The sequence below is a fragment of the Ursus arctos genome, unplaced genomic scaffold (assembly GCF_023065955.2).
Source record: "Ursus arctos isolate Adak ecotype North America unplaced genomic scaffold, UrsArc2.0 scaffold_25, whole genome shotgun sequence".
NCBI classification, from domain to species: Eukaryota; Metazoa; Chordata; class Mammalia; order Carnivora; family Ursidae; genus Ursus; species Ursus arctos.
Genome location: NW_026622930.1, coordinates 2902914 through 2915574, shown reverse-complemented (window position 1 = coordinate 2915574; position 12661 = coordinate 2902914). Strand labels below are relative to the sequence as shown.

The window sequence follows — 12661 nt, the reverse complement described above, 5'->3', positions numbered from 1 at the left end:
ACCATGAGGGACGATGGGGTTCCGGGAGCTCGGGGGTCTGTGTGCAAAGGCTGGCTGCGGCCGGCCTGTCTCCCTGACGTGGTTGCTCAGGGAACGGCAGCCATCTCGGGTTCTCTGCTCTGAACTCAAAGAGCTGTGCCTTTCTGTGGCCCAAGCGGGGGCGCCACTGCAACCTGAGTCTGGGGAGCAGACCCCCCAGGGCTGAGGCTGGGGAACAGACACCTGTTGGGCTGATGGAGCCAGAGCCGCGGCCGCAGCAGCCTGTGCAGAGTGTCCAGGGTTCCGGAACGTTCCAAGGGGAAGCTGCAGGAGGAGATGCTGGACTTCCTGCCTCTCCTCCCATGAGTCATTGGAGAAATACAAGAAGGAAGACTGGCCCAAGCTGGTCACCCTGGTCTCAGCTCTGGTCTAGGGTCTTCATGAGTCTGCTTGAGAAGACCAAAACGAAAAGCCCCTTCTGTTGCCCCGGTGTCGACGTGCAAACACGGGTAGAATTGGCCTGGAGCTTCCCAGAGAGGCCCAGCCAGGCGGGGTGCAGTCTTAGAGGACCAGGGGGATCGCTGATGACTTGGGGGGCACTGGGGTCGCGGCCTCCGGAGGAGCGGGCGCCCCTGGCTCTGGAGGCCGCCTCTACTGCAGAGGCCTGGGGCCGACGCAGGAGAGCGGGGCGCGGGCAGGCGGGTCGCCGTCCACTGGGGCGCCAGGGCCAGTTGCGAAGTCGGGGCACTTGTGGCACACTGGCCACCCTGTTCACACTTGACTGAGCGCAGCTTCCTGGGTGTGGGAGGAGCCCAGGGAGGAAGGAAAGGAAACTCCAAACAAATGCTCAGACGGCCCCTCTCGGTAAAGGGAGCAGAGGCCCAGATGGCTTGAGTCACCTTCAGCCCCACCCACCTGCGCGCGTGTGAGAGGAATGTGTGTGTGAGCGCGCGTGTGCTGTGTGCACGGGTGTGCAGGAGCCTGAGTGTCGGCTGGTATGTGAGTGTGAGCGCGAGGGCATGGGAGCGTGTCTGTGCTCAGGTGAGTGAGCGTGTGTGTCTGAGTGGCACCGTGTTTAGGAATGCGTGTCTGTGAGCCTGTGTCAGCAAGTGTGCGGGTGCGGGTGCGTGACGGTAAGCGTGTGTCTAGGGGTGCAGTCTGTGGGAGTGAGCGTGGCTGCGCGGGTGAGCCGGGTGACGCCATCGCTCCGGGCCGCCGAAGAACCTGCACCTTTGGGGCCCACACGCCGCTGCGTGGCTGTTTTTCGTTTGGTTTTTTTTTAAACCCGGAAAGGGGGGACGGCGGGGGGCGCGCGGCGGCCGGGGGCGGGGGCCGCGCAGAGCGAGGGGGCAGTCGGCGCGTCGGGGGGCGTTGGGGGCCGCCCCAGCTCGCGCCGCGGCGCCGTTGCTAAGGCCGGCGGGCGGGCGCGGGGCGGGCGGGCCTTAGCAACGGGCCGCGGGCGCGCGCGCTGGGGGGAGCGGGGCCGCGCGGGCCGCGGGCGCGTGGGGCTGGCCGCGCTCGCCGGCTCCTGCGCTCCCACGCGCGCGCGGGCGGCGGGGGCGGGGCGGGCGCGCGCTGGGGCGCGCTCCGGCGGCCGGCGGGGATTTCCAGCGCGCGAGAGGAAGTGCTGTGAGAGGGTGCGTGAGGGCGCGAGGGAGCGCGGCGCGGCGCGGCCGCCGCGTGCGCGAGCCGGGGTTGCAGCCCAGCAGGGACTTTCCAGCCGGCGGCGGCGGCGGCGGCCGCCGGCCCTTCCCCGCCCCCCGACATGGGGCTGCCCGGGGAGCAGGACGCTGCGGACCGCGGCGGAGGACGCGCCCGGCGCCCCTGAGCCGGCCGAGCGGGGCGGACCGCGGGGTAAGGGGCCGCGGCGTCGGCGGGGGGCGGGCGGCGGGCGGCTCCATCCCCGGCGGTTCCTTCCCGCGCCCGCGGCGGCGGCGGCGGCGCCGGTGGGCCCGGGGCCGGAGCGGGGCCGGGGCGGAGCAGGCCCGGCGCCCGGCTGCGAGTGCCCGGTGCGGCGCCGCCTCGCCCCCGGGCCCGCCCGTCCCCCGAGCGCCTCAACTTCGGAAAACTTTGTCCTCGAGGCCGGGCCCCGGGCCCGCGGGCCGGGGTGCCCGCAGCTTTTCAGGAAACGGGGTGCCGAGGCCTCTGGAAAGCGTGAGTCCCGCGGGGTGGGGAGAGCCGGCATCTCCTGCGGGGCGGTGTGTTTTCGCGGTGGGAGGGCCGCCCGGCTCGGGGGTCTGCATCCGCTGACGTGCTCCCCCTGGGCTGGCGGCGGGTGGGTTTTTTTAAGCCATTATTTAAAAGTTTATACTGAGTCATTGCTCTGCAGATGAACCTCTGACTGATTCATAATCGGGGAGCTGCAGTGGCCCCGAAGGCAGGCGGGTACTGGGCTCCAGCTTTGGGCAAAATGTACACATTCCACCTTTGATTAATAGTAAAGGTCAGGCTGGGCTCCCAGAGGTGCAAAAAATGAAAATGATCCGTGCCACAGTATTTAAAATTTCATCTCGAGGCGCCAGGCTATGGCTCACGTACGCTTTGCCACGTTTTCACACTGTCACCCCATTTGGGAACATCTATTTAATATTTGGACCTGTAGAGAGGATTCTGTGTGGAACATTCTTTACCCTTAATCTGAAAACATAGGAACAAAATGGAAATGGATGAACTGTCGTGGACGTGCTTTGAAATTAAAGAACCCTTCAGATAATGGACCGTTGAAGGAAACAGTTTTATTTCACGTTTTTCCTATTAAGCTCTGAATCAGATTTCAGACGGAGATACGGTGTGTGTGTGTGTGTGTGTGTGTGCGCGCGCGTGTGTGTGTTCATTTGTTTTTTGTGGAGTCATAAAGGCTGTACTGAGTAGCGTTACCTTACTGCTTCTTAATTTACATTCACAGCATACAACTGAGGAGGAGCCATAATTTTTTTTTTCCTGGCATTTGCCGTGAATACACACGGGTGAGGGTTTTGGACACGTATTCTGTAATCTTCTATATATCTATAAAAATCTTATTTAAAAAAATGACCAGGCGGACCGTCAGTTGGTGCTAAAATCTTCGCGTGTCTTTCCCATGTTTGAAAATGGCCTGTTAAAAAGACTGCATCATGTGTGGGATGTCTGGCAAAATAGTGCACAGCCGTTTGATTTTCAAGTGAAAGGGCATATTGGCCTTTTTACCCCTTTGTGACTGTATAGATATGTATTTAGAATTAGTCTAAAGATGCAAAATTCTGCGTCCAAGCAAAATAAGCCTTATTGGTATGGAAACTGGAAAATATGTAAGATTGGAAATCCTTGTGAGTAGATGCTCATGACAGTCACCCTGACAGACCTGGGATTCCAGCATCACTAGTTAAAATCAGCCCCTGTCACGCATGAGGTTTAAGACGTTAAGGTGTCTCACCCAGACGCCATCTGTTCCAGTTGTCACAATGCAGAAGCCAGGAAAGCAGAGAGAACTGACAGGGAGCATTCCAGCATTTTTTTTTTTTTTTAAGATATTCATGTGAATTTTTCTGTGAGGGGAAAGAAGACCAATTATTTTCCTTTTGATTCTATTCGTGCGTTTTGGAATTAATAAGATGGCCTCACTTAGTGAGATGGGTGTAAAGACATTCCGCTGGAAACAGGCAATAGCAGTGGTCAGTTGTTTCTGTTAATACCATCAAAATATTCCTACTCTTGTTCATGCCTTGAGGAAAGTCCTTCATTTAACTGAAACATCTGGGCTGCTTCTTGCTGTTTTCCCCTGTGTTTGGGATTTTGATTCTGTAAACACCCCGGCTGGAATCCCTTTATTTTTTTTTTACTGTGCAAAGCTGAGAAAGGCCTTTCTGGGGTATTGTCAGGATAGATATGCTAATGAACTGAGGATGAGAATGATTTATCACTCCCTTAAAGTCCTCTGTGATGTTAAAGCTGTACTTCAAGAAAGATAAAACTGTCACTGTGGTGTTGCAAGTCTGGGCTGGCTCAAGCAAACAAAGGAAATTGCGTTAAATTTGTCCATCTCTCTTTTCTCATCTTCGTATAGCAGGACTCTCCAAACAGCAAGTGAGCTGAACTATCAAGTATTATGCAATAGCTGAGTCTCCTTGCCATGGTCAATTTAAGACCTCTTAACTTGGTAGAGGAGACGTCTTATGACCAAGGCCCCCTGTGTTGATTCCATAGAGTCAGGACCCCTTGTGTGCTTTTTTTTTTTTTTTTTTTTTTTTTTTTTTTTTTAACAAGTGTTCATAGAGAAGGAGATATTATTTGGGGAGGGGGAGTGTAGGGGAGAGTCATAATATTGATTTCACATGTGGACAGAAACTGGGAAGAGAGTTACTGAGTGAGAAAGAAGGAAGTGAGGCCAGTGGATCTGGAAGGTGACCAGAGAGAGGCAGTCGAGGCCTAACTGTGGAGGTGATGCTTAGGCTTGTTCTGGGCGGGAGGAGTAGAGCCAGGGGGAGAGGACAGATGCCCGTGGGCAGGAGGGCAGTAGACAGTAGAGGTGAATGGGGGGAGGTGCTGCTTGCATCATAGCTAGAGGCTTTGGGTCCAAGGAGCCAACGGACATAGAAGAACATGTAATTTTAAACAGAAAGGAAAAATGTAAGAAAACTATGTGTGCTTGAGTAGTATCTATGATTCATGATTAACTAAAAAATACAAAACAGCATTCTCATTTTAAAGAGCGTTTATTGACTGTGTTCTGCACAACACTATTGTGGAGGAGTTGGGGGTGGGGAACTGACCAACCTAGGAAGGAGCAGTGAGGTTTTCATCATTAAGTAGTAAAATTTTTTGTCTTGCTGTGCAGACTACCTTGGGCTGAGGCTGGTAGGTCATAAGATGTCATCAATATAGCTAACTGTCGATTTCTCACAACTCCAAAAATCAGGTGGGAATCTCTCGCTGAATTCTATATTCCTTGAGATAAGTGGATCATTAACTGGGAGTTGGGATTTTTTTTTTCTCATCTAACTTTATGTTCAATTAATGTGCCTTGAGTTCCCATAATGTTCTTGTTACACAGCTAGGATGAGTAAGATACAGCACTTGCTTTTAAGGGCATGGTCTCCAGACGTCTGCCCGTGTGCACTGGGAAGGGAGATGCCTGAAACCACGGGTACTGGACCAAGACAGCACCAGGACTGAAGCTTGTGGCAGGAAGAGTGAGGAAAAGTGGAAATTTACCACCCTGCCCTCTGGGAACTGGCGCTCAGCTGGAGAGGGAAGACCCAGCAGGAAAAAACTAAGTAGTCATAAAATGTAGGCTAAAGTGAATTAGTGGATTGTGTTAAAGACTGGAAGTATGGTGGGAATTCAGGAAAGGGGAAGCTTTTGGCTGGCTGGGGGTAGTTGGGGAAGGCATCTGGGAGGCGGGTGTTGAGCCCCAGCATCACGGAGGCCATTGGGCCTCTTGCAGGACCCTTAGGATGGCAGGAAAAGGATTTCTCTCCACCCCCCTGTGTTTTGGTAAGATGAGATCTGACAAGTTGCTGTCCTGTCACTTGCCAGTCAGACACAGTGCTGGTGATTCTGCCGGCCAGTGGATTTCCAGTTGCCATGTTTCCTGTGCTATCCTCTAGCTCCTAACCAGGAGCTCAAGTGGCTCAGGCGGTATGCCGCTGCGAAGGGCCCAGCCTGCACTGGGGAGCAGAGCAGTGGGTTGGCAGCACACTGCCGTCTCTGCTGTTCTCATTGTAGGTGGAGAGTCTCAAAAAGTGGTGGTGGGGGAGGGGTGTCAATGTTAATAAAAAGCACCTATTCCTTAGGAACCTGTCCGGCCCCACCCCCGACCTACTGCCTGTCATCTGTGCTGAAATGGCCTAAATCTCTTTAATTCTCAAGAAATAAAAAAATCGGGTCCTGTTGTTTCATTTCATGATTTCCGTTTTTCTAGGGCTTGTTCTGTGCTGATCTTATTTATTTATTTATTTTAAACATCTTTTTTTTTTTTTTTTAGATTTTATTTATTTATTTGACAGAGAGAGAGACAGCCAGCGAGAGAGGGAACACAAGCAGGGGGAGTGGGAGAGGAAGAAGCAGGCTCCCAGCGGAGCATGGAGCCAGATGTGGGGCTCAATCGCAGGACCCTGGGATCACGCCCTGAGCCGAAGGCAGACACTTAACGACTGAGCCACCCAGGCGCCCCTATGCTGATTTTAATTACGTTGGTTTTTTTTTTAATGGAGGTGATTGGGTAACTTTTTATGAGGCCATTCTACCAAGAAAGATATCAGGCCCTCTGTTCTGATATTCTGATTCCCTTTCCAATTTAAACACAGACTGTGTGGCAGAACCCGAAAGCATATTTATTGGAAACTTGGTTCCTTAAGTGGAGAGAAAAGTTAAATTGATTAACGAAGTAGGATAATAAAATCTTTAGGACAGTAGTAGTATCAGAGTGGTGAAAGATGAGTCTCCAGGAGTCATGATAATTATAGTGAAGGTTTTCAAAGACTGGCTTTGTACTTCGGAAGGTTAATGCCCAGTAGGAGGCCTGCATATGCTAGAGGTAATGAGGTACCCATTAGGCCTCTCCTGTCAGTGTTTGTGTCCAGAACTGCAAGTTTGGGAAAGAGAAGAGACGTGCCAGATGCCCACACAGTAATTCCATGTGGTTTGGCTGATAATGCCTGCAGTCGGGTGTGCCTCGTAGCTGCATCCCTTGACTGTGCCCCCCTGTGCCTACCCCTCTCTTCCGTCAGGCTTAGCTCCCTGGTTTGTTGCACTAAGAGGCTTGAATGATGGGAGACTTTATTTGACATTGTAACTTCCCTGGGTGCTTTTAATGACTTAGAAAGGAAGAACAGGGAAACTAGTTCTTGTCTTTCCCTGCTCAGTAATGCCCTGAAGTCACAACTTTATTCTAGAAATTAAATTCTATCCTTTTTGGATTAATACAGCCTGATGTTTGAGATGTTATTATAGGGCAAATTAAATGTTCTGATTTCAGATGGCTTTTCTGTGTGAGGAAGAGCATGGCATGACTTTAGTATGTCTCAAGCCCTTAATGGGAGTCTAGGCCTGTTAAGTTTTAGCTTTAATTTTTTAAAAAGATTAATTTTTTATTTTTTAAGTAATCTCTACACACAGCGTGGGGCTTGAGCACACAACCCTAAGATCAAGAGTCACATGTTCTATGATTGTGCTAGCCAGCCGTCCCTTTATCTTAAATTTTAATATAGATTTTACATTGTACTCAATAATACGTCTGATTTTTTAAAAATATAAACACACTTTGTCTCCCAAATTTTTGAGTACAGTTACTTCTTCAAAAGATGCATTTTGTTTGTCTTTGGCCTCCCTAGGATCGCCAAGGGCTCCCTTGGCATCCTACCACGTGTCCCTGGAGCTGTCCATTCCCCGGCTTGAGAAGGGGAGGATCTGAATGCCCATCCTGCCCTCTGTACTTGGGCAGGCTGTTGGTTCTCTCTGAATAGGTTTCCCCATCTGTAAATGGGGCAGAAACCACCACACACATCACATCACGTGCTTGTTATAAGTGAAATGGACAATAAAGCATTCTACTGATGTTGATTTTTTTTTTTTTTTTTAGAGAGGGAGAGAGAGAGAATCTTCAGCAGGCTCGACGCCCAATGCAGAGCCTGATGCAGAGCTCTATCTCACAACCCTGAGATCATGAAGTGAGGCAAAATCAAGAGTCAGATGCTTAATGGACCGAGCCACCCAGGTGCCCCTGATGTTGATTTTCATAACAATAACTAATACAATAGCTAATCAAGATATAGTAGAATAAGAATGTTAAGATCTTAAAATATGAACATAATATGACCTTGCCTGTGGTAGGAACTGTGGAGACTTTGCAGTTGAATTCCCTCTTTTTATATGGGCGGCTTGGAGTGTTTGGGTTAGTAACTGTCCCAAGTCAGGTAATGGCAAAGCATGGACTGTTCACCCAGACTAGAGTTTTTTCTTTATATTCTTCACTTGTCAAGATTTGCCCCAGGGAAGCTGCTTGGCCTCTATTCCAACTTAGGATAATTGAGAATTATTTGATCAGCACACATTTTTTGAGAGGTTAGTCGGGAGCCATGCTAGCTGTCAAAGCTAAATAGTCAAGTAAGATGCTGTGTGATGGCCAGCCTCAAGGAGCTTCTGTAAGATGATGAGCCAGAAGGGCCTGTGGGTTATGGCAGAGAGGTGCTGAGGGAGTGTGGGGTGCCATGTAATTTGGACCGGGGGATTAGGAGGTGTTTTCTGGGGAGGACAAGCATGAGCAAGGTCGCAGAAGAGGAGGAGACGCGTTGGCTGGCAGAGCCGCACGTCGGAGGGCCCACGAGTCTGAAGCTGTTCCCCATGGCTGTGTTTCAGAGAGAGGGCTCAGGAGCGGGGAGCCGGCTGCCTTCGGGGCCACCTCTGTGCCGGCCTAACTTGTTACTCATTCCCATTTTACAGATGAGAAAAACGAAGAGCAGTAGGCCCATTTGACTCTAGAGTTTGTGTTTTCATTACTGTGCCGTGTGGTCATTTTAAGCTGAATTTTAATCCAGTTTTGGATTTTGTTTGCATTCTAGACTTTTTAGTTTTGCTTTCAGATTCTAGTGTTTTAGTTTTGCTGCGATATAGTGCTTTTTAAAGAAATTGTGTATTTCTCCAGCATGTTTTTCATACGCAGCCTTTTCTTTAACATCTGCTTTGCCTGTATTGACTTATTTTTCTAGCCTGTATTCCCTCTGTTCCTTCTTTCTGTTTTGAGTTATTTTCTTATAGCAGCAACATTGCGTTCAACATCCTTTAACAAATTCAGTTAAGACGTTCTTTACCCTTGTGGTTCGGGTGTTGCTTACATCTTGCTGAGTAGCAGTCCCAAACCTGATTTACTAATGTGTTTTCTTTCCCCTTTTCCTCTCTTAATTTACATTAAACTGGTAGTCTAGTAATAATGATAGTATTTAGTCATTATGTCTTTATAGAGTTTTACACACATTAGCTTGTTAGTGGTGAACAGGTCCCCGAGGCCTGGTCATTCTGTAGAGAGCATGAGGGTTGCAGCCCAGCACAGTCAAATTTCTACCCATTCATCTCAAATGTAATTATAACTACAGATTACTTATGGGAATATAAGTTAAAGGCGAGGAAGCCTTCTCCAGATTTAGCAAGGAAGTGATGTTGTTGACTATTCTGGAGAAGATTTTATGTGGTTCTTCTGCTAGAACCGCTGTACAGTTTTGAACACAGAACCAGGAGGGGTCAGTGATGGCTGGATTGAAGTGAGGAGGCTTGTTGCATAGTCACTGGTAGTTCCAGGAAGGGCTTTGAATACTGGCACACAGCTGGACACCGAGGCTGCAAGGTCAGGAGTGGTAGAGGGTAGATTCCTTAGTTGTTAACATAAGTTGGACTTTTTGGTTGCATGCCCTGGCATTGGATAGCAAAGACCTCATATCTCCGGACCCTGCTCTGCCTTTTTCAGGTTGAGGAATGTTCTGGTGCATCTTGGATGGGTCTCTAGTGCTGAGATGACAAGCTTCTCAAGGACACAGTCACTTCATCATATTTTCAGTCTGGCCTAAGATATGCTCAGTAAAAATGAGACAAATATGTATGGAAGGAGTATGGGTTTGATATCAGACCTGATTGAATTCTGCTCCTTCCTTTAGCTAACTATGGCGGTAAGTTACTTACCCTTTCTGAACTTCAGTTTTCTCATCGATGAAAAGGTAGCTGTGAGGAATAAAAGTGAGAGTATGAGTGAATGTGAGAACCTAGGATATCGTAAGTGGTAATTCCTCTCCCTCTTTCCTGAGTGATTTCCTAAAGGGAAAACATGCCTTGTTAGCAGGGTGAATGACAGGCTCTCTTAGGAGTATGGCTTGGCCCTGAAAGCTATCCTGCGAGGAAGTGTAGAAGCAGCATATTATTGGACTATAAATAAATTATTTGTGATAAAGAGTAAAATGATTTTTAGAAAAGGAATTTTTGCATGTGATGGTTTTTGATAAAATTTATATTTTAGTTTTAGTACATTATTTTCTTTTTTTATTTAGCAGAATAATATTCTTCATTCTAGTCTTTGTTCAAATGTCACTTCTTCCAGGAGGTCTTCCCTGAACACCTTAATTAAAATAGTCCATGCTGTCACTCTCTGGTCTCTTACCTTGCTTTTTAAATTTGTAGCAGAAAATTTTTGTTCATCATCTTAACCCACGTACCAGGGAAGTGCCTGGTGTGTGGTAGGTACTCAAGTATTTGTATGGATGAATCCATATACTGTCATCTAACCACATTTTCTTTTATTGAGGCAAAATTCACATAACATGCAATTAACCATCTTAAGTGTGCAGCTCAGTCGTATTTAGCATATACACAGTGTTGTGCAACCACCAGCTTTCTCTAGTTTCAAAACTTTTTCGTCACCCCCTAAAAAAACCCTTATACCCATTAAGTAATCATTCCCCATTCTCTCTTCCTCCCAACCCCTGGTAACCTCTAATCTACTTTCTGTCTCTATGGATTTGCCTTTTCTGGACATTTCTTATAAAAGGGATCATACAACATGTGACCTTTTACATCTGGCTTCTTTCACTTAGTGTAATGTTTTTGAGGTACAGCTAAATTGTAGCACGTGTAAGTATTTTTTCCTTTTTATGGCTGAGTAATATTCCATTGTGTGTGTGTATACCACAAATTACTTATCCATTCATCCACTGATGAATGAATTGTTTTCCCCTTTTGGCTGTTATGAATAATGTGCATAAGTTTCTGTGTAGATGTGTGTTTTCATTTATCTTCCGCGAAATACCTAGGAAATGGAATTGCTGGGTCATACAGTAATTCTGTGTTTAACTTATTCCCACAAGCAATGTGCTAGGTTCTAATTTCTGTACATCTTCACAAACATTTATGTATGCATGCATGTATATATGTACATAAGCTGTTCTAGTGGATGTAAAGTAGTATTTTTATTATAATATTGTATTTTCTTGATGGCCAGTGATATTGAACATCTTTTAATTGTATGTCTTTTTTGGAATGATGTCCATTCAAACCCTCTGCCCATGTTTTAGTTGGGTTGTTTATCTTTTTGTTGTTGAGTTGTAAGAGTTCTTTATATATTTTAAATATTAAACCCTTATTAAGTATGTGGTTAACAAATATTTTCTTCCATTCTGTAGGTGTTTTTTTCACATGCTTAATAAATGCCCTTTGATGCACAAAAGTTCTTAATTCTTTTTTTTTTTTTAAGATTTTATTTATTTATTCGACAGGATAGAGACAGCCAGCGAGAAAGGGAACGCAAGCAGGGGGAGTGGGAGAGGAAGAAGCAGGCTCATAGCGGAGGAGCCTGATGTGGGGCTCGATCCCACAACGCCGGGATCACGCCCTGAGCCGAAGGCAGACGCTTAACTGCTGTGCCACCCAGGCGCCCCACAGAAGTTCTTAATTCTGATAAAGTTTTATTTATTTATTTTTTCTTTTTGTTGCTTGTGCTTTTGGTATCAAATCTGAAGAGAATCTGTTGCCACATCTGAGGTTGTGAAGATTTATCCCTGTATTTTATAGTTTTAGCTCTTACATTTAAGTCTTTGATCCATTTTGAGTTAATTTTTGTATAGGGAGTGAGCTAGGAGTTCCACTTCATTCTTTTGTATGTGGTTATGCACTTGTCCCAGCACCATTTGTTGAAGGGACTATTCTTTCTCCATTGGATGGTCTTGGCACCCTTATTGGAAATCAGTTGGCCATAGATGCTTGAATTTATTTTTTTTGGACTCTCAGTTCTGTTCTCCTGCTCTTTAAGTCTGTTCTTATGCCAGTGGCACACTGTTTTAATTACTGCAGTTTTGTAGGAAGTTTTGAGGTAGTAAGAGAAGTATGAGTCTTTCAACTTTTTCTTTTTCAATATTGCTTTGACCACTTGGGACCTCTTACAGCTTCATATTAATTCGAGGATCAGTTTTTCTCTTTCTGCAAAAAAAAGGTCATGGGAATGTTTGATCAGGATTGCATTGAATCTGCTTTGGGAAATTGCCATTTTAACAGTGCTAAGTCTTTGGATCCACGACCGTGGGGCGTCTTTCCACTTATTTACATCTTTAATTTCTTTTAGCAAGATTTTGTAGTGTCAAGGTATGAATCTTTCACCTCCTTGGTTAAATTTATTCCTAGATATTTTGTTCTTTTGGATGTTTTTTACATGGAATTGTTTCCTTAGTTTTCTTCCAGATTATTCATTGCTAGTGTATAAAAACACAACTGATTTTTGTGTGGTAATAATATACCCAGATTTCACTGAATTTGGTTATTACCTCTAGTAGTTTTTCTGGGGTTTTATGGGATTTTCTATATATATAATGATGCTATATGCAAATAGGGATAGTTTATCTCTTTCCAATTTGGATGCTTTTTTTTTTTTTTTCCTTTTTCTTTTTCTTGCCTAATTGCTCTGGCTACGACTTCTAAAATGTTGAATAGCAGAAGTGAAAGCAGACATTCCTGTCTTGTTTCTGGTCTTAGAGGAAAGTTTGCAGTCTTTCACCATTGATTATGAAGTTAGGTGTGGGTTGTTTGTTTGTTTTTGATAAATGCCCTTTATCATGTTAAGGAAGTTCCCTTCAATTCCTGCTTGGCTGAGTGTTTTATCATGAAAGGATGTTGAGTTTTGTTAGATGCTTTCTGTGTGTCTATTGATATGATCATGTGGTTTTTTTCCCCCTAA

At 46.6% G+C, this 12661-nt stretch overlaps 1 protein-coding gene across 7 annotated transcripts in view; it reads left to right on the top strand.

Moving 5' to 3' along the window:
* Positions 1-1650: 1650 nt before the first annotated feature.
* TRAF3 (TNF receptor associated factor 3) overlaps positions 1651-12661 on the top strand; it is a 108909-nt gene continuing 97898 nt past the window's right edge. For 2 of the 7 annotated variants that reach the window (XM_057318532.1, XM_057318534.1), the window contains exons 1-2: positions 1652-1833; positions 7538-7672. Coding sequence is in view for 2 of the 7 variants with exons in the window: in XM_057318531.1 (XP_057174514.1) it covers positions 7648-7672 (25 nt within the window). In the remaining 5 variants the exon portion in view is untranslated. Of the gene's footprint in view, positions 1834-7537; positions 7673-12661 lie in introns of all 7 variants that reach the window. The other 5 variants (XM_048220166.2, XM_057318535.1, XM_057318531.1 and 2 more) reach the window with 4 other exon arrangements.